Source organism: Nicotiana tabacum, chromosome 23 (assembly GCF_000715075.1).
Source record: "Nicotiana tabacum cultivar K326 chromosome 23, ASM71507v2, whole genome shotgun sequence".
In the NCBI taxonomy this organism is placed as follows: Eukaryota; Viridiplantae; Streptophyta; class Magnoliopsida; order Solanales; family Solanaceae; genus Nicotiana; species Nicotiana tabacum.
This window is the reverse complement of record NC_134102.1, coordinates 81,744,558-81,764,608: the sequence shown is the minus strand read 5'-3', so window position 1 is coordinate 81,764,608 and position 20,051 is coordinate 81,744,558. Positions and strand designations below refer to the sequence as shown.

Below are 20,051 nucleotides of genomic sequence, written 5' to 3'. Positions count from 1 at the left end.
TAGGCTTGTACTATTTAGTTGTTATTTCTGTTATTACGTTCCGTTGTTGTTATGTTAGCTTGCATAGTAAGTGAGTTAGGCTCCATCACGACCGATTGTGATTTTGGAGTAGTGACATTTTCCTTAGCCTAGCTATTGGCACCTCCATCTTCTTGACCAACACGTATCAATTCATGATGCAAAATTCAGCACTCCTTCTCATTATGACCCTACTTACTGCAAGTCTTGTAATATTTTTGAAGATAATCATACCTGATTTTGATCCATTTTGTTTCTTCTCGGCCAGTTTCATCATCTTCTTCTACAACCTTAATTTTTTGTGGAAAGTTACCTAACAAGTCAACTTTCACCTTCACCTTTGAACAATTAGGCCTAGTACCATTCTCATTAGTCATGTCAATATGTAGAGGCCTTCCTACAGTATTAACCAATAAAAAGACTTATTTGTTTCTAAAGAAACTTGGTGGAATGTCTAGAAAAGAGATTCAAACAATAACAATAAAGGTATCCGCATCTGGTTTCCACCTGGGAGACCACTTAAGTGTTCTCATTTGCCACTAATCACCTTGAGCTTTTAAATGAAAGACTGGTTTTGAGAGAAGAAGCACATAATACTTCAACAAAATTAGCTTGATCAATAAATGCGAACTCTTAATCAAACCAATAGTACATGGTTCTATGATCTTACATTGAAGAGGAATATCTTTGCACAACTCATGCAAATCCGACTTGCCATAAAAAAACTTACCAAGAATTTTGTTGGATTATAATCTATTGTACTTTATGTTTATTCCACTTTATAATAGGTTCTCCATAAAGAAACTTAATAGGTTTAATGGAAATACGCAAACTGTTTGGCATGAAGGCATTTAATGCGACTGGTTTTAGGAGATTTACATAGGTTTGGATGTTATTAGGATTTAAGATATAGTTTGCAGGTTGTATTGGATAGATAAACGACTGACCAACCACCCTAGGAGGCTGGCCAGTGGCCGAAGAGGCCATGGATGAGCTTCTCTTTCGTTTCGCCTATAAGTCGTGGAAAACCGAGTTTGGATCGCTTGAGGAAGTCGCACGACTGTCAAGAGGATGCATATGCACTTGGCGGATGATTTAGAAGGTGTGATGGCTAGTGATGCATAAGCTAAGATTCAACTGGATATCAACGCGAGATCATGACAGTTATGAAGGAAGGGTATTGTGGTTTAACAAGATTTTTGTGTGGTATCAAGCCAAATGGGAGAGTTTACCGTCGACGATTAGGTCATATGGGACGATGTTGTTGTAATTTCTGGATTAAGATATGCTTGTGGATTAACTATGATTTGAGAAGGGTGTCATCGAGGATAATTTCGAGCAAATTATCTGCATAGTTTTATGGAGATGTTGGAATGATTCAGGATAGAACTCTTAAGCATTTTTTCCGGTCATGGTCACAATTAAGGTGTATAATAAATTTTGTTGGCAAATTAGGGGATGGTTCGTTTATTCAGCCTAAGAGCCCGTTTGGACATAAGAAATTTTTTTCAAAAAAAAATTCACTTTTTTTCGAAAGGAGCGTTTGTTCATAAAATTTCTAATTTTCATTTAAGATGAATTTTAGAAAATTTCAAAAATTTGAAAAACTCCAAAAAGCTATTTTTCAAAATTTTCACTCAAATCACTCACAAAACTTCAAAAACAATCCAAAATTATATTCATGTCCAAACAACAACAACAACAACAACAACAACAATCTAGTAAAATTTCACTAATGTGGTATGTGGAGGATAGCGTGTACGCAAATCTTACCCTTAATACAAATGATATACAAACACAACTCTAAATTTCAAATACAATTTTAACTTAGAAAATTTTTTATTTTGGAATTTTACAATTATTATGTACAAACACCCAGTGAGTATATTGTACATTGTGCTTCACTACTAGAAGTAGCATTGTGGTACATATTCTTCATCACATGTACCTTAAATCAACGAAAGCCAAGTGTGACATGGTTAAAGACTCGAGGGGTCTATAGATTCCACCATAACCAGACACGTGCAATATTGAAGATTTGAACAAGAAAAAGCCAACTACCGACACACCGCCGCCTCGTATTCCCCACCCCCACCATTAATACACTCGCTGCTACTTCATCAAGAACCCCTCGATATATCTATTCATTTGAAGCCTTTCAAGGTACTTTTCTTGGAAAGTCCGAAAACAGAAAAAACATACCCAGAATACAGGGATATCTAGCCGTGGCAGTAGAAAAAACCCTTTTATTAGATCACCAGAGCCTTAGTCTCAGGCTTTGGATTCCAACATGACATCTTCGTGGAGGGTCTTGTTTATTTTCTTTGTTTTTCTTGCTCTGGTTGTTCCTAATGTCAAAGCTGATGCTGGGTCATCGTTGGATGATGAAGTTGAAGTGGTTAGATCGGATGTTGCACCCACTTCTCAAGAATTGGACCTTCTTAAGTCCAAGATCCAATCTTTAGGTTAGTTGCGACTTCCCCCCCTTTTTTTGTAAAATTTATAATTGGTTTTGTGAGTTTTCATGTTTTGATCTTAAAGGTGTTATCTTTTTTAAAATTTGTTATTAATAAGCTGGAATTAAGAAGAAAGAAGGGGTTTTATGAGTAGCACATTATTGCAGGATGAAACAGTGAAGAGTGTTTTTGTAGTATGGCATATAATGTTCAACACTGGGAGTGGAAATGGCTAGGTTGATGTTTTGGAGAGTGTAGTCTCTGGATTGTGGTCTGGTTTACTTGGCTGGAAGTGTAGATGTAGAGGGGTGGATTTGTTATGAGGTTAATTTGATGAGCTAATAGTTCTGAGTTATTTGAAGCTTTTAACTTTTTGGATTTCTTATATTGATGAGCTTGAATTCTAAAAAGGAAAAGATTTTAGGTGAGTGGTGCAATAGATTATTCTGTTGAATTGTGATAAGTTATATGTATTGTTCGAAATTGGGTGCAGAAATGAGTATGTCAAATAGAACCTAAAGCTGTAAGCTATTACTATGTTCTTTTTTCCCATTGTCTTTCTTTATTTTGGAGGATAGAGGAACATGAATGTAAAAATCAGCCCATGTAACATGCGAGGATAAAACGGGGATTGTCTATTGCTTACTGCTTGAGGTTTATCAGTTTTTTTAGCTTCTGTTTTCTTTGGTGTTTCTTTGAGGCTATGTATCGGTGGGTTGAACTATGCATGTTTTGGCTTCATTTCCTGTGGCTTTGTGGTTTATGCCCCCCCCCCCCCCCACCAACACAGACACACACACACACACAAAAAAGAAAAGAAAAGTGGCTCTGTGGTATAAAGTGATGAACATTTTAAATAGAGCGTGACTATGAGTCTATGACCATTGATATATTTTGAATGAACTTAAGTTGGACATTTCCGTTTGTTGCCTTCTTCTTATGCAGGGTGCTACCTACTGTACTTGTAAGTACTTCATTATATTGTAGATCTCTCCTAATATTCATTACATTTAGTATGCGTTTGGTCAAAGTATGAGTGAAGTTGAAAGAGTAATTATTTGAACTAAAGTTGAAAAAAAGTTCGTGGAAGTGGAGTAATTATTTGAAATGAAGTTGAAAAGAAGTTTGTGGAAGTTGAAGTTGTATATTGATAGTTGTAGTTTTTTTTTTGGGGAAAAAAGTTTGTGAAAGTTGAAGATTTGTGGGTTGAAGTTGAGAAAGCTTATTTTAGGTCGAGATACACATTCAATCCACTCAGCGTGAAATAACATGAAGTTGCAATTCTCTACTTGTGAAATTAGCTTCAATATTTTAAGTTGAAGTCCAAATATTTTTGAAAACTTGTGAAACAAACTTCCACTTGCAAATAAAGTATTGTTATTTGCAAGTAATTTGTTAAAGAAACAGGCCCCTTAGATTTTACTATAGGAAGCTGCGGACTCCAATTTGTTAGTTTTCTCTAACTCCAAGATTTATGTTGCAGTCTCAATAGAAGGGTCAATCCAAAGATGAACATAGTTGTTTTGATAACTTTGTACCTTCGAAGCACAATAAAAGACGCCACATATGTTCTTGGACCTATCAAAAAATGCTGACTTTTTGATTTGATAGCGAAGCAATGTTCTAGAGATGGAGAGATACAGTTTAGGGAGCTGCAGAAAATTTAGAGATAATATTAAAGTACCTTTCTCTGTTGTGAACTGTACAAATCTTAGAGTAATCTGCAAAGGAGCAGAGCGAATTTGGAATAGTCACAACCAAAAATAACTTCCACATACCCATAAAATTTTGATACAGGATAATAAATTCGGGACCTATTCCGCAGTTGTCATACTTTGTGCTTTGTTGGTGTCAAGTACGGAGGCTGTTAAATTTCATATGGTTTTCTCTCTTGCTGTGAGGTAATTCTGCAACACTGAGATTTGGATGGGTGCTTGGGATGTAGGGTGCTCCCATTTATTTTATTAAATAAAGTTTTGGTTACAAAATATTGATTGCTAGCCGTCTCTCTTTCCTTCTAATGGGGTTTCTTTTCTTCAAGAATCAAACATTGAGGAGACTGTGCGAGCATTGGAAGGAAAGGATGAGGTGATTGCTGACAAGGAGAAGATAATAAAAGAGAAGTCAGAGAGGGTTAAGTCATTGTCAACTGAATTGGCTTCTCTACAGGCGAGTCTCTCAAATTAGCAAGTTGGCTTTTGTATGCAATTTTAGTTTGATGAAAATGTCTCAACAGTGGTGATGTAATTTGTAGCCTCTTAAGTTGTATTGTTTTGTCTAGAAAAAGGGAACACTAGATGCTGAGGAGCAAGTCGGAAAGGCGCGTGCACGAGCTGATCAGCTTGAAAAGCAAGTTGAGAGACTAAAAGAGGATGTTGAAATGAAGATTAAGGAGAAAAGAGACTTTGAAGCCCATAAAGGTGAAACCGAGAAAAGAGTAACTGAGTTAAATTTGATGGTTGACAAGGTAAGATCTTGATCTACTTTATCTTTTTTATGAAAGAATAAGTAGCTCATTTGCATTCGTTTTGCTTTTCTTTGTAAGTTGTGTTATCTTTGTCTTTGGTAGTCGCAATTGTAGATATTTTAACAATTGGAATTTCACTACAATAGTTTCAACAACAAAGCATAAAGAAAATTTCATTTATTGCATTTTCAGTTAGGAGATCCTTTATGCGTTAACAAGATAAAAAGGAAAACAAAGAAACTCTATTAATGGTGAGCTGCATTATCCTTTTTTTTTTAAATAAAAAAAAAGATCCGTGGATTACATTTTGCTTGTCATTCTAATGAGTGTTTCGTTTTAATCGAGAGCTTGGAGCCAAGTAACTCAATAGAAGTATTAGAAAAGGCAGTTTGGTGTATGTTATTCTGGTTCTTGGTCACAGCTATTATCCTGCGCATCATTCTAGAGTTATTATGACAGCTATCCAACGTTGTTCAATCACTGCAACAAACAGAAAAGTACAAAAAAGAAACAACTTCTAAATGCTGTCCTGCTGGATTTTCTTTATCAATTTACACCTATAGTGGAGCTCATAGGAAAGATGGACAAAGTTCTTAAAAAAGTTAGCTGAAACATAGAAAGGTGAAGGTACTTATCAAAAAAAGGAAAAGAAAAGAAAGGTGAAAGTGGCTGCAAAGCTTGTCAAAAGCTTTCTAATGGTTAATTTTTGTAAAAATAGCACGGGCTAGCCAGTTTTCGGACTGGTAATTGAAAAATAGCCAGCGTTTGCAAAGTCATTGAAAAATAGCCACTATTTTGCTGCAACACAGAAAGTTCCAGCATAATATACTGGAGATTGGTGCACATGTGTATGAACTTCCAACATATTATGCTGGAACTCCTATTTTGCTGCAACACGGAAAGTTCCAGCAATATATTGGAGATTGGAGCACCTGTGTATGAACTTCTAGCATATTATGCTGGAACTCCAGTATATTATGCTGGAAGTTCACATGTAAAAAATTCGAACTCCAGTATATTATGCTGGAATATTTTTCGAAATTTGAACAGTGTTTTTGTTAAGATTTATCTTTATTTCGATTACTTTTGAAATTGTGGCTATTTTTCAATTACCACCTTACTATTTTTGAATTTCACCCACAAAGATTCTCGAAGTTTGATAGGATCTAAATCTTTATAGCAAGGAATGTGAATAATTTGTGAAGAAAAGGTCAATAAGGAGTCAACATTATCAAAATGTTGAATAAATGAATCCTAATGTAGCATAGGATGTGAATGGGTGCCTCACGAAACACCTTCATGTTGTCATATAAGAGTATAAACAAGATGCTGTAGTTGCATTACTGTAATGGATCGAGTCCAAAAGTTAGCTATTTAGAGAGTCTATCAAGTAGAATGTTTGACTCCTCAAGAGACTGTGAATATAGTAGATTTGGTAGTATTATAGTTTGGATAAGAAGAAGCTGGGAGAGCAGTCAAATCAGCCGGTTGGTCCGACAAATGGAGAAAAGAATGTTGGAAATAAAAAATCAAATAGTGGTATGAAAGAACAAAAAGCTTACAAATTGTTGTACTTATCTTTAATTGATCTTTAATTGGAAGCTTCGGTTGTTTTCAGTTATAGTTATTTGCTTTTAGTCTCAAGTGTGGCAGTGCATATGTTAATTTTGATGGGAACCAAACCTTGCTAGAAAGACAGATCCCATATCTCCTTTCATTAAAAAAAATCGCTCTTCTCCTCTCGTACCTTGAGATGATATCACATGAGAATTTTATACAGGAGTAAGCCGTGATGACTGTGTTCTTGAAGATACTGTGAAGCTTATATAAATGATGAAGCATTGCGGGAATTTAATCTGTCTTTTTAATTACACTAATTTATTTCATTCTGCTACTAAACAAACTTTAAATTGCCATGACTTCTTCTTGTGATGTCTACAAAGATTTGTTAGCTCTTGCTGCTGGTCCAATTAAGTTTTGGTGGCTACGTGCAATATTTCAGCCCAACTATACAAAGTGATTTTGTTTCTATTTGGTTTATGCAGCTCCAAAGGACCATTGATGAACAGAAGAAGAAACTGCAAAAAACTGAACGAGCTCTTCAACTTGCTGAGGTGCTCTTGATGATAGAAAACAGGTCAAAAGTTCTGAAACTTGTGTGGGGGATACCAATTTCTAAAGCGTCTCAATTTTGCTTTTCAGGAGGAAATGATTAGAGCAAGGTTTGAAGCCACATCGAAGACGAAGGAGCTGATGGAGGTAGATGTTCTAGCTCCCTTTATTTAACTACGATTACTATTGAAAATAGGAGGTTCCATCTCAATTTCTCAGCTAGCCGAGGAATCCTGTGATCCATATTAATGATTCCTTTCTAGTATCCTGGTGCCTTGGCCTACCATTCATATTATGTTACGAGTTTGATATGCCAGTTTTATGGGTTAGCTTTTTGTATCAGCCTCGTATGTCGGAACTGGGGATATCGGTAGTTTTATGGACATCAGGATGGTGGGTAATCTTAGTAGTAAGGGGTAGTGGTGCGGAGGTGATGCTGGTCTTTGGCTGGTGGTTTTAATGCTGCATTGTTTTTACTATTGGCGGCTAAAAGGGAAAAGAAATGTGTTGATAGATGTGGTCTAAACCATTTCTGTTATAAAGGATGATGGCCGTCATGTAAGTGGGTGATATTTGCTTAAAGTGAAGAATAATGGAAGGATGACAACAATCATAAATGCACAAGGCAAACAGGTGGTGGAGGCAGTTGTGTGGCTGCTTTCTTGTTTGGTGGCTGTCTATTTGCAACCTGTAAATGAATTTCGGGGGAGAAAAAAAATGTAGTCAGTCCTGCATATATCGGTGGATGGCATCTCTAAAGTTTTACAACTTGTCTGCCCTTTGTTTTAGGTGGTATAATGAAATATGGTCTTCTTTTGTTTAAATCATTGGTAGCTGGTAGAAATGTCTTTGGATTCTGTTGATATATGGTTAGCATGCAAAAACAATTTGTAATATGAAGTTTAGCTAATTTTTCAAATTTTGTGGGTTATCATGAGCTTGTCTACAACTGTACCATTAGAGTGAGAAAGATCTAATAAGAAGATAAAAAGTGCGGTTGGTTTTAACACACACGTCATCAATATAAGGAGGAAAAGGTGGTTTTTGTAGTCCCCGTTCTGTTTTCCGTCTTGCTTGGTTTTGGAGTTCTGGTATGTGGAAGTTGTGTCTGATTAGTGGTGACGTATGGCGATTTAGTTGTGAACCTTTTCGAATGCGAGTATCTGTTTCATATGGAAGATTATGCTTCCTGCACCTTGCATAGCCTAGCATAAAGTAGAAAAGGGATCAATGTTGCATTCTGCATCATTCATTTTGTATGATGCTTTTTTCATGTCAAGTGAAGTCTTGCAAGGAAAGACAGTAACATCAGCTTGTGTTTTATAATACTAATGCTTATATTTTTGGATAGGAAAATACTAATGCTTATTGTGTTTGCTGTTGCTTCCATTTTTTTCCCCCTCCCCTTTTCCAGTCTTGTTATGGCGTAGATGATGAACCATTATATATACATGCTAACTTTTTTCTTTCCTTTCTTTGAAAACTCAGGTGCATGGAGCATGGCTTCCACGTTGGCTGGCAGTTCGTTGGAGTCACTACCAGGTATTTTGAGCATAAAAGTTGCACCTAACATTATTGTAAATGGAGTGCTGATTAGGCTGTGAATTTCAGTCTCTTTTGGAGAAGCATTGGCAGGAGCATGGGAAACCTGCCATGGACATAATGATACAGAAGGTACACATCTTGTTGCTATTGGATATCCTGTTAAACTATCGACTATTCAGTGATGCTTGTTTGATCTACTACTCCCCTGTTTCCCATTTTTACGTGCTTCTTAGGCAGTTGAGAAGAAGGCCCAAGCTGAGGTATGGGCTGCTCCACATGTAGAAACTGTCAAAACAGTAAGTCAGCTTTGCATCATTTAATGTCTGATTTATTATTTCTATATTATTGCTTCATTTGGTCTAATTTCTATATTTCCATGACCTTCCAAATAAGAATTCACATCATTTTATATGATGGCGTTGATTGGGCATGTAGTTTAAGATATTCATTATATATATATATATATCAAATGTCGAAATTTGATTAATTTAATGGAGTTGAATTTTGGGAAGTTTGTGAAGTTGGACAGAAATGGGACGATGTCAAATTTCTTGGAATGTCCCAAAATGGTTTGAGTGTCATGGAAATTGAAAAGCAGTGTTATCAAAGCACAAAAAAGCTCTAAGATCTATTAGGGCTTTAAGCGCAAATAAAGCGTGGGCATTAATGAAGAAAGGCGCAAATGGAGAAAAACTAAAAATATGTACCAATATCAATAAGTATGAATACCAAATATAAGGACAAAGAAATTGAAGAAAATTTACGATAAAGTAAAATATCAATTGCTTAGTGTCGTCAGGGGTGGATTTAGGGGGGCGGAAGGGGTTCACCCGAACCCCCTTCGCCGAAAAATTACACTGTATATATAAGGCAAAATCTGTTTTTTACATATATATAAGTTTTGAACCCCCTTGACACAACCCAAAAGTGTAGCTTAGTGGTCAAGTGGTCAAGGGGGTTCAAAATCTTTGAAAGGTTTTAGGTTCAATTCCCACTAGCTACGATCTTTTTTTTCTTGAACCCCCTTCGCGGAGATCCTGGCTCCGCTATTGAGTGTCGTCTCTTCAGAATTATTAGCAAGGAGAGGTATGCCTTAGAACCTTGATGAAAACACTAAAGCGCCCGCTAAGCGAGGTGAAGCGCTCAATATGTTTCGAGCCTGGCCTTAGGGCTTAAGCGCGCTTTAAGTAACACTGTTGAAAAGGAGTAGTAGTGACTTCCTTTTGTGTGGTCATGTCACTTTTTCTTATCTATTTCCCATCATCCCACGTATTTAATATATAGAGAAGTCATCTACAGTAGGTGGGTATAATTAGTTAAGATGCCTACCTCTTATCAAGGTTCAGCAAATACGGACGAAGATTGAACTAGATTTATCTGGGAGTTCCTGTTCTTGCAGAATTAACAAAGAAGTGATAGAATCATGCTGTTTCTTCTTATGAATTCTGATCTCTTGTGCTGAGATAATTGATCAACAAAAAACCTTAATAGATGTTCGTATGACGGGCATTTTATTACCTAAACTCATACTCACTGCTTCATGGAAATAAGTACTTGGACAATAAATCTAGACTAGTTTGAGATTTCCTGTTAACAAAGCAATAAGTGGTACCTTACATAGGAAAAATGGTAAAGTATCTTTAATTTCTTCCCAAGAGGTGAGTTCTCTTGTCTGCTAAATGGCATATGGTCATCTGACATTCCGGAGGAGAAAAATAAAGAATAAGGACAAGCTACTCGGTGGGGAGTAAGATGACTTCCAGAATTGGGAAGACTCTTGGTTACTTTTTCAGATGTAGATACAATTGTCTACTGCAAACATTTATTTTATCCCTTGAGCTAGTTCTCCTGTTGTATTTGAGATCTTAGTAATTTTCTCGTGCTACTGTTTGTAGAAATGGATGCCAGCTGTGAAGGAACAGTGGGTGGTAATCACCACTAACCTCAATCCACACGCGGAATTGCTAAAGACCAAAACATTTGAGATTTATGAAACATCTAAAGGCGCCATAACTCCACATATTGTCAAAGTTCAGGAACTAGCAGAACCCCATGTTCAGGTGACATCCCTTATCTAGTTCATTTAAATGAACAATAATTTTTAACCTCTCACGAGTAAATAAAAAATATAGTTTCATGTTCTTGCCATATGTGCATCAAATTTATAACTGCTACATGTTTTCCCGGCTTTATTTGTATGTGATGTGCCAAAGCATAATTTTTTGCAGGAACTTAAGAAATTCAGCAAGCCATACATTGATCAGGTTGCCACTGCTACAAAACCTCATGTGGATAAAGTGCGTATTGCTGTAAAGCCATACACAGATGTGGCAGTTCATCATTATGGAAAGTTCCTTGAGTCTGCAACGGTATACCATCATCAGGTGTGAGAACATAAATAGTCCCTGAAATATTCAGATCTTACAGATGTGTACTTGGGATTAAGATATACAGTCCGTCTCTTTATAAACTTTTCCAGTAATTTTACTACTGCGTCAGTTAATCGTGTATTCAAGTTTCAATAATACCTGTAAACTCGTTTCTCAAAAAAAAAAGAAAAGAAAGAAGATCCTGTAGACTCTTTAAGTTACTTTCTCTGCCTGTCTTCTTGCTGCATCTGTACTCTTAGTGTGGAAGAGTCTTGTTATAAAGAATGATTTTGCTTTAGCTACTAAATTGTCCAATTTAACTTGGGGAAATGTCTTGGGAATCAGTGCATGAAGAGTGGTTGAGTTACCGGTGTGTATTCCCAACAGTTTCCAAGTTCTGATTCTTTTGTGGTTTAGCTCTGCCAGTGATGGTCATTTTTCTTCTGCTGGTTATGTTGGATTCATCTTCTCTTTACCTATTAAGATGATAAAGAAGAATGTAAATTGACTAGAAGAGTAGCTTTCGAACTCTGTCAGAAGAGGTAACGATGTTATATTATAGTCGGAAGAGTTGGTGAGAATATATTTCTGCTTCTGATCTTTACCAGTTGAATGATCTGGTGGAAGAATCTATGAAGTAGCGAATGTCTTTGCTATTATGCCTATGCTGCTTGAATGTCTTTACTATTATGCCTATGCTGCTTGAATGTCTTTGCTATTATGCCTATGCTGCTTATAGCATTTAATTATGTCCATCAATTTTAAATCAACGTTTCATGCCATTTGAAGCTGCAAGACACAGTTGACGAAACACTGAAGAAACATGAGCTTACAAGACCTCTTGCAACAAAGGAGTTTGTCTGGTTTGCTGTATGTATCTTTTATTCCTATTCTATGGTCTTGCCATCATCCTCTCTTTCTGATGATCTCATACTTGAAGTTTTTGCTGATTTTTATGATGTAGGCCTCAGCAGTGTTGGCTCTGCCCGTTATAATACTGTTCAAACTTTTGTCTGCCATTTTCTGGTTAGCACAGTTTTTTTTGCTCCCTTGTTTGCAAAATTCGCAGTGATCTACCTTCTATATAAAAGTTTCTGCAGGTTTACTCTTTTAATGAGGCTCAGAATTGCCTGTCTTTTGATTATCTATTACAGCACAAAGGCGAAGAAACCCAGCCGAAATGGTCATGCACACCATTCACGTCGTAAGGCCAAGAGGGTACATGCAGACAAGTAGGCAAGGAAGTACACTGCTTTCATCAGAAATCAAGCGCTTTACGGTCACAGGTATCACATTTGAATTAGTTTATGGATGCATTGATATCTTGCATCAGATTTATACTCCTATTTTCCATGTGTCTCGGTGGATCAGATTTACAGTTTCAGGTTTTCAGATTAAAGGTTAATGGTAGTAGTATAACATGTTTTTTAGGTAGCCTCTCTAAGAAATATTCTGAAGCTCCTTGGCATATGCTGCCTGCATGTTCTTTTGCTGTGATAAGGTGACTTTTGCAAGCATATTTAATATCTGATAGAGACCAAATTCAAGTCACTCCCCTTGCCAGCAAGAAAAAACGCCAAAAAGATGAGTGATGAAGGAGAGGTGAAAATGTAAGTTTTTGAGAGGGCTAACTTGCTCATAAAGTTTGTGCAAAAACAAAAATGAGGACTCCGTCTTAATGTATTCATGTTAATGGACCGTGGGTAATTGCTGATGCCTTGCGACAGAAAGAAACAGAAGAGACAGAGTTTATCTATTTTGGAAAATTTTGCAGCAAACCCTGCTGTGTGTAGCTTTACCCTGAAAGGAAAATGAGCTTTGCTCCTTCCTGCTCTCCTGTGGTTCGCATGAAGGAAGAAGGATGTTGCGTATGGTTAGTCTGCTGTCTGCCCAAAATCTAAAGTAACACATGTCCTCAAGTTTATCTGGCTAGCAACGTTCACCCCAGATTTACCCACATATAATTGATAAACATATTCCCTGAAGAAATGGAACAATTTCGTGTTGAATTTATGTGTCTTTGGGGAATAACGCAGTAAAAACCAAAAAACTTCCTGAAATTACCTGTCAACAATATTTCTGTATGTGGCGAAAAAGGATATTTCTGTTGTCCTCCACTGCTTGGCGTCTGATATTTTGGTTGTTTCATCTTTTGCAGGTTGGTTGTCATTCTGTCGCTGGGTGTTTGAAGTGTCGAGTCATCGTGCAGAATCTCTTTATGTTTTTGAAGTTTCTTGCCGTAGGTTTTTCATGATGTGCATAAAGCATAAATTGGGGATACAGAGGAGTAGGTTTGATATTTTTTTGTTGGTGTATCACAGCTTTTACATTGGTTAGTGTCGGTGTTGTGTACTATGATCTCTCCAGCGTGCTGTTACGTTAGAAACTTGTCACTCTTTCCACATCAAAGTTAATATATTGACTTAGTTGTATTATTTATTAAATACAAAGATCTTGTCTTAGTTGTATTAAGATCTCCATATTCATAATTGATAAGAGGTTATTTCTGTTTAATCTTTTCTAATCATGTTTTTATGAAATGTCTTTATTTGGGTAAAAAGGACCCTCTGTGACAACAGACGGAATTACTACAACCCTTTGGCTAATATTTAAGCACCAAGGGTGGAGGATGTTTGCAATTCATATGTTTTCTTTATTCTGATCTGTTCTTGTCTAAAGAGAACTTGTTCAAGAGAACATGAAACCAAGCATAGGTGTTATTATTGTTACTGCTAACTTTTGTTGTGTGCCAAGTTTGGTCCAGTCTGTTCACATCAATTTGCGCCACCTCGTCTTAAGATAAGATATAGAAACATCAATTTGCGCCACCTCGTCTTAAGATAAGATATAGACAATAAGACTTTTAAGTGTGAGAATACTGAGGACGGAAGTCTATTGGGGGGAGCAAGTCTCCCATTGCTTTCGCAAACCAGTGGGTACAACCCCTAATTATACTAACAAGCACATATATAGCAAGAAAATTCGAACAATCATGGCATGTTCAACTATTTTTACAATGATGGCATGCTCAATTATTTTTTAACTTTGCTATGTTATGCATTTTAAGTATTGTTGTAGCTCATCAAGTGTATTCCATTACCTTATGCGTATCAATAATATACAGGTAGGGCCTGCCTTAACCTGTGGTTTTATTTTAAAAATGTCAGCTAGCTTAACTAGTACTCCTAGAGCAATCCAATCCGTAACAGAAGAAAAATAAAATCTTTTCCGATCCATCAAACAATTCCTTAGCTTTAACATTGTCAACCAATTTGCACAGGTAGAAAAACAACAGGATCTTGAGAGTGACAAAGCAAAAACCTATTTTTCTTAAAAAAAAAACAGATGGTGAGTTTATTTCCTATCAAATATAGAAGTACTAGTAATAACTTTAGAAGAAAATAGATCTATCTATATAGCCAAACTAGCTACTTAATTTAAGATAAAACTTGTCCTATTATATTAGATGATCTTCTATTTGGAAGTTATGTTGATAGGATCCTCTAAAAATGTTGTAATATCTCTTGTCGGATCTGTATTATTTTTGGAGGATTTGAAAAACATAGCCTGAAAATCGTTATAGATCAATAAGGAGACCAATAGTTCTCCAAATTATCAGCACAATTCTCGACGGCCATGAATCTATTCATAGTATTTCCACTATTATTCATATCTGAACCATAACCAGCCTCAGTTGTCATCATATCTTGCTGGTTCATGACTTGTGGTGGCAGCATTGGCCTTAAAGTAGGCTGAGATGTGGTGGCATCACTACCAAGATTTAAGTTCAAGCCTGAAATAGTGAAATAATTACCTCCTCCTCCACCTAAATTAGAGTAATTCATCTGGGATTGAACTGGGAAGCTCATGTTAGACGAGGACGAACCGCCTCGAAAAACCCTATTGAATTCTTGAATTTCTGCATCTGCATGGTTCATGTAACCTCTTCCCATGGCTAATTGGAAGCCTTGAATATGATCAGCTTGAATAATTTGTGAGGACATGGTGCTTGGATTGATCTCAAGAGTGTAGGGGTTCATATTAACTGCCCTTGAATTGTTACAAGGGTACTTTTTGCCTCCTGCACTTTTTTGGAATACTCGGCAAACCACCCATTCATCTTGCTGAAAAATGGAGTGCAATGCAAGTATTTTAGAGCTAAAAAGATGGTTATTAATTACGTAGATTGAAGCATACATGAGTTTAAGTATTAGATCATGACAAATAGATTGAAGCATACATGAGTTTACGTATACTCTTACCATTTATTTTCTTCCTCTTAGCTACGACCTTTAAATTATCAAAAAAGAGTTCAAATATTTGATCTACTTACCCAATTATCAACTCGGGGAAGTGTTAGCTAAGCTATACAAGAAGTTTGACTTCTATCTATTAATAGTGATTTTTTTTACAAGATCAGTTCATTTGATAGGTAACTACCATAATAAGTAGAACTAGTTATCTGAAAAATTGGACAAAAATATATTAAATTACAGCGATAATATATAATCATTTACCATATCGTATATATAAGCTAATTTCAAAAACAAGTAGTATAAATTCTATGGTTTTCGTCCCTTACCCTTCTAAGAAAGAGAATGAGAACAATATAAAGGAATTAAAGAAATTGTAAGCATATTTAGAGCTTTAGATGGAAAGCTAATTCCAAGAAACAAGGAATCTTTTTTCTACAACTACCTTATCTTCTTGCGCAATCACTTAACAAAATGGGTGCACATCCTAATTGGTTTCGGCTGCATTATATTTCCTACTTCTTTAGCTAGAAATTGAAAATTCAGATAGAAGGAACAAAATGTTATATTGTTGCGAATTGGTTGAAAAGATAAATAGAGCGATCAAATTTCATAAGAAATTAATTTATTTTCTGTGAAATGAAAGAAAAATGGGTAGAAAAATATGGATCAGAGGAACTAAAATACTACTAGTACTTTATAGTTAACGTAAGGTTCAAGTAGATAAACTAAAAAAAGTATTAAGAAGGCTCCTTTTTTGCCGCCGACATATATTTTATGTAGGAGTCGCATCTAGCAAAAGAGGGAGCTTCTATATCCGGAATTAAAAGCTTTAACTTAAGGGTATTCAAGAAGTCTCCTTTGATGATCTCCAAAATTACAAAACTATAATATAAAAAAATAAATTTAAAAGAGCTTAGTACAATCTTTTTATCTAAATCAGTTTTACCAAAGAAGCACAAAAAGTTCATGCATATATAGGGCACATAACATAAATACATAATGACATGCACGAACATGTTTATTTGAAAAAGAAAATCTTGAAAATTGTCAATATTTGATTCAGAAATACGTTTCCTTTGTTTCAAGGAAAAAAGGGAAAAAAAACACTAATATACAATGACAATGTAAAGAGAACTTTAATTTTGCTATATATATTTTAATCTATTTTGTAGTCCACTATTTTCATATTAATGGTCTCACTATATTTATTATGGATAGAAACTCCAGTAATTATCTTATACGTGATCTGATAATGAGTTTATAAAAGTTAAATTATAAGGAAAAAAGATGGAGTGTACCTTGTGTGTTCTATAGGAGGATTTGGAGTGGATCCTATATTCATGCATTACCCAATTGGTCTTCTCTCCTCTTGGAGCTCTTCCTCTATAAAAAACCAATGTTTTCTTCATACCAACCAATTCTGATGTTGAGCTATTGAAGATCTCCTTGTCTTTGCCAGTAGTTTTCCAGTATCCAGTGTTTGTTGCTCGATTTGTTCTGACTCCTGTTGGATACTTCCTATCTCGAAGGCTGAAGAAATACCATTCGTTTTCTCCTATTTTCGCCTTTCCTGATTATTTTTCATAATAATTATTAGCTAAATCAAGATTTTACATTAGAAATTTCAAGTTTGTTGGGTAAATTTAATTAACGTATTCCAAATCTATAGTACAAGAAATGAGTCTTTTCTTCTAATTTTGGTTTTAAAAAGAAAAATAAGGGTAAGCAAATTAAAGAATAGAGCCCCTTTTAAAATTAATTTCATAACAATAGGATGAAGCTTGCAGTCAATTAAAGATGCACCATTTAGTAGACGTTTTATGTATTTAGATTTTGGAAAAGCGTAGAGTTATATTTACACAATCATTCACTCTATATAACAAGTATTGATTTATGGCAATTAAGTAAGATGTTATAACAAGCTAATCTAGTTGTATCAATAGTGTAAAGGTATTTTATTCGGTCATGTATGTAACTTTAATCCTGTGCCAAAACACTAGATCTTGCTATCGCGATTTGCATAGAAAGAAAAGAAAAAACAGCAAAAGGGTAGAGTTCGTTGAGAAATCTTGAGCTTGCTCTTTGGCAATGTTCATCACTTTTACGAATATTATTTAGCATGATAAAATATAATGGATCTGCATGACATAGTATGAACAAAACCAAGTTTACTTGTTCAATTTCTGAACAAAAAGCTTATAGCATGAAAACAATTTAAAAAACCCTAACTCTTTTCTTGATTAATTTGTACAAACATGGATTACTTATTTCAATGTGCCGAATGCTTGAAAATGATGTTATACGATCAAGGTTTGAGCGTTACAACTACCTGGAAGATCCCAAGGCTCAGATTTGTTAAGATCGACATCGCCAATAGCCCTTGCAGTAAAATTAGTAGAATCAGAAATCTTGTTCACAAGATAATAAGTTATAAGCTCTTCATCAGTAGGATGAAAACGAAATCCTGGTGGTAGAGTCTCTTCCTTCACTTCATCTTCCATTTCTTATTTGTTTTTTTTTTCCAACTACGCTAAAGATTTGTTTGCTTCTTCAACTAAAAACTTCAAGGATTTGACAAGTTCAAAGAAAATCCTAGCTAGGTAGAGCTTGAAACTTGTTAAGAAAAGTTGAAAGAAGGGAAAAAATAAAACTTTTCTTTTGCACCACTTTTTCCTTTGTCAAACAAACACATGAAAAGCTAGATTTAAGAAGTGTGTGAAAATTGAATAACTAAAAGAACTTCCCAAAGAAGAGAAAAAGTTGATTTCTGATTTCTCTCCAAGGGACATGGGAAACCTAGCTAGCTAATTTGTTGTTGCTCAGTGTTGCAAGAAACATTTATTGTTGCTTATATGTAGAGAATATATATGGAATATAGGATCTTTGGATAACTTGTTGATAAACATTTGCTAGTTTTATAAGCTTTAGGGTTCTTGAAATATAGGTGGAAGGGTTTTCTTGCTGCTGAATTTAAAGGAGAAAGAAGGTAGAGTGTGTTCGAGAAGCTCTCACCTACCATGGTTCTTAAGGTACACGGTGCCTCACCACATGCTTCAGCTTCGAGTTTAACTTCTTCTATTCAATTGTCATATATTATTTTTTATACTATCGGGTCATTTAAAAAATAACTTTAGATAGTTTTTCTTAATAGTAGATACACATGAAAAATTAGGTAATTAGTTACATGCTATAACATGTAAAGTTTTATTGTTATTATTAAGGTATTTGCAGTATAGTATATAAGTTAAATTCATTGAAAAGTGAGTTGAACGAAAACACATTTTGAAACTGCAATTACATTTTTGCCGGTTGGCCTGTTGGCCAGTAATAGTGAGCATTACTAACAAGAGTTGTGGTGGAGTGGTAAGTACTCCTTAATCCTTAATCAGAGGTCTTAGATTCAAGCCCTGTGTATGGAGTTATTTTTGTTAGAGAGCACTTAATGTACCCCTAATGCGGTACTTTCCGGTGCGAATCTAGATTTAGACGGGACTCAATGCGGATAGCGAACACCGAATAAAAAACTAAAAGAAAAAGTAACAGTAAGCACTAATCTAGCTCTGATACCAATTGAAAGTACAAGAGGGGGAAGGGGAGGGGGGTGAATTGCCTATTTAAAAATTGTACTGTAAGCAGTTTACTAGTTTACTAATTAGTCGATTAGAAATAAGAACATGATAATAGTAATGCAGAAATAAAGTGCAGGAATTAAAGACACTAGAATTTTATACTGGTTCGGATTCAATGTGAATCCTACTCCAGTCCCCTTGGGTTGCAAGGGTATTCTCTTTTAGTGATCGAAGTTTCTTGAGTACAGAGTGGTTGATGTAGCTTTACACCAACACTTTGATCTCTATGTCACTTTCCTCTTCTTGATACAATGACTCACCAGTGTTTACCTATTTTTCTTCTCTCACTAATTACACAACAGATCTATAAGAACTACAATGCTTGTTTGGAGTATAACAAAAAGAGTGAAAATAGTTCGTTCAAAGTATATCTTCTTCAAGTATGGAACATATGTATATATACACTTCATGAGGCATTCTTGATTCTTGAATGATCTGAATCTTGAGAGATTGCAAACCCAAAGGAGTTGATTGTTGAAAGGAATCATAGATTGATTCTTTCCAAGAATAAAGTCAAGTTTCCGTTGATCTTCCTTGATTTATGGTCTTGACGAGCTTTTCATCCGCTAGGCATATCTTTTCATTACTTGAGGCATATCCGCTAGATCACTTGATTTCTGGCTTCAATGATCTACAATGCATCCTTTTGTGATCTCGTTTCCCTTTGATTTGGGACCTATCAATAATAGCTTCTGTCAATCATTTTATAGAATCACTTATTGATTCTTCTTTCGGATTTTCGCTGCTCCTTCCTTTTTCATCGCTAATCATTGATTCTTTTCCTTGCGTTGCTTTTAGAGCTCCCGTTAATAGATTGTTTCCTTAATCTATTCTTGGCTGGTATTGCTTCTTGATTCCTTTGGTTTCCTTCTTGATCCTGCACCAAATGTGATATATTATTTTTTATCATTGAAACCTATAATTAACAGTCTTTTCCTTTTTGATGATGACAAAAATAATATATAAACAATAGTTGACTTCCCTGTAGTTAACTTCCCCTTAATAGGAATGGGAGTCATCATACTGACGCTCTCTGATACGATCATATAGAGAAGACCGGGAAACCACGCAGGCAAGAACTCGACTAGGCTCCGAAATATCCAATCTAACAAACTGGTTGTCTAAGGCCTGAACATCCAATACTAATGGCCTCTCCGCTGCCAGTAGATATGCTAAACTACTCAAACTACCACATTGGC

General features: G+C 35.5%; 2 protein-coding genes across 3 annotated transcripts; one reads left to right on the top strand and one right to left on the bottom strand.

The window, feature by feature from the left end:
* The first annotated feature begins 1,936 nt into the window (after window positions 1–1,936).
* Window positions 1,937–13,481, top strand: LOC107782684 (uncharacterized). Of its 2 annotated transcripts, none has more exons than XM_016603607.2 (14): window positions 1,937–2,483; window positions 4,516–4,643; window positions 4,762–4,941; window positions 6,987–7,055; window positions 7,144–7,200; window positions 8,542–8,595; window positions 8,665–8,727; window positions 8,832–8,894; window positions 10,494–10,658; window positions 10,827–10,982; window positions 11,757–11,837; window positions 11,932–11,993; window positions 12,122–12,253; window positions 13,126–13,481. In XM_016603607.2, the coding sequence occupies exons 1-13, from the start codon at window positions 2,309–2,311 to the stop codon at window positions 12,201–12,203; spliced, it is 1,335 nt and encodes a 444-aa protein (XP_016459093.1). In that variant the 5' UTR covers window positions 1,937–2,308; the 3' UTR covers window positions 12,204–12,253; window positions 13,126–13,481. The 2 variants fall into 2 exon arrangements, with proteins under 2 accessions (XP_016459093.1, XP_016459092.1); XM_016603606.2 differs by having other exon boundaries at window positions 4,756–4,941.
* An 820-nt stretch (window positions 13,482–14,301) lies between these two features.
* On the bottom strand, window positions 14,302–17,846 carry LOC107782685 (NAC domain-containing protein 92-like). Its single transcript, XM_016603609.2, has 3 exons — window positions 17,553–17,846; window positions 16,522–16,793; window positions 14,302–15,091 (listed from the first exon to the last, which is right to left on the bottom strand). Exons 1-3 carry the CDS (start codon window positions 17,722–17,724, stop codon window positions 14,552–14,554), a joined length of 984 nt encoding a protein of 327 aa, XP_016459095.1. The 5' UTR covers window positions 17,725–17,846; the 3' UTR covers window positions 14,302–14,551.
* Window positions 17,847–20,051: the final 2,205 nt, after the last annotated feature.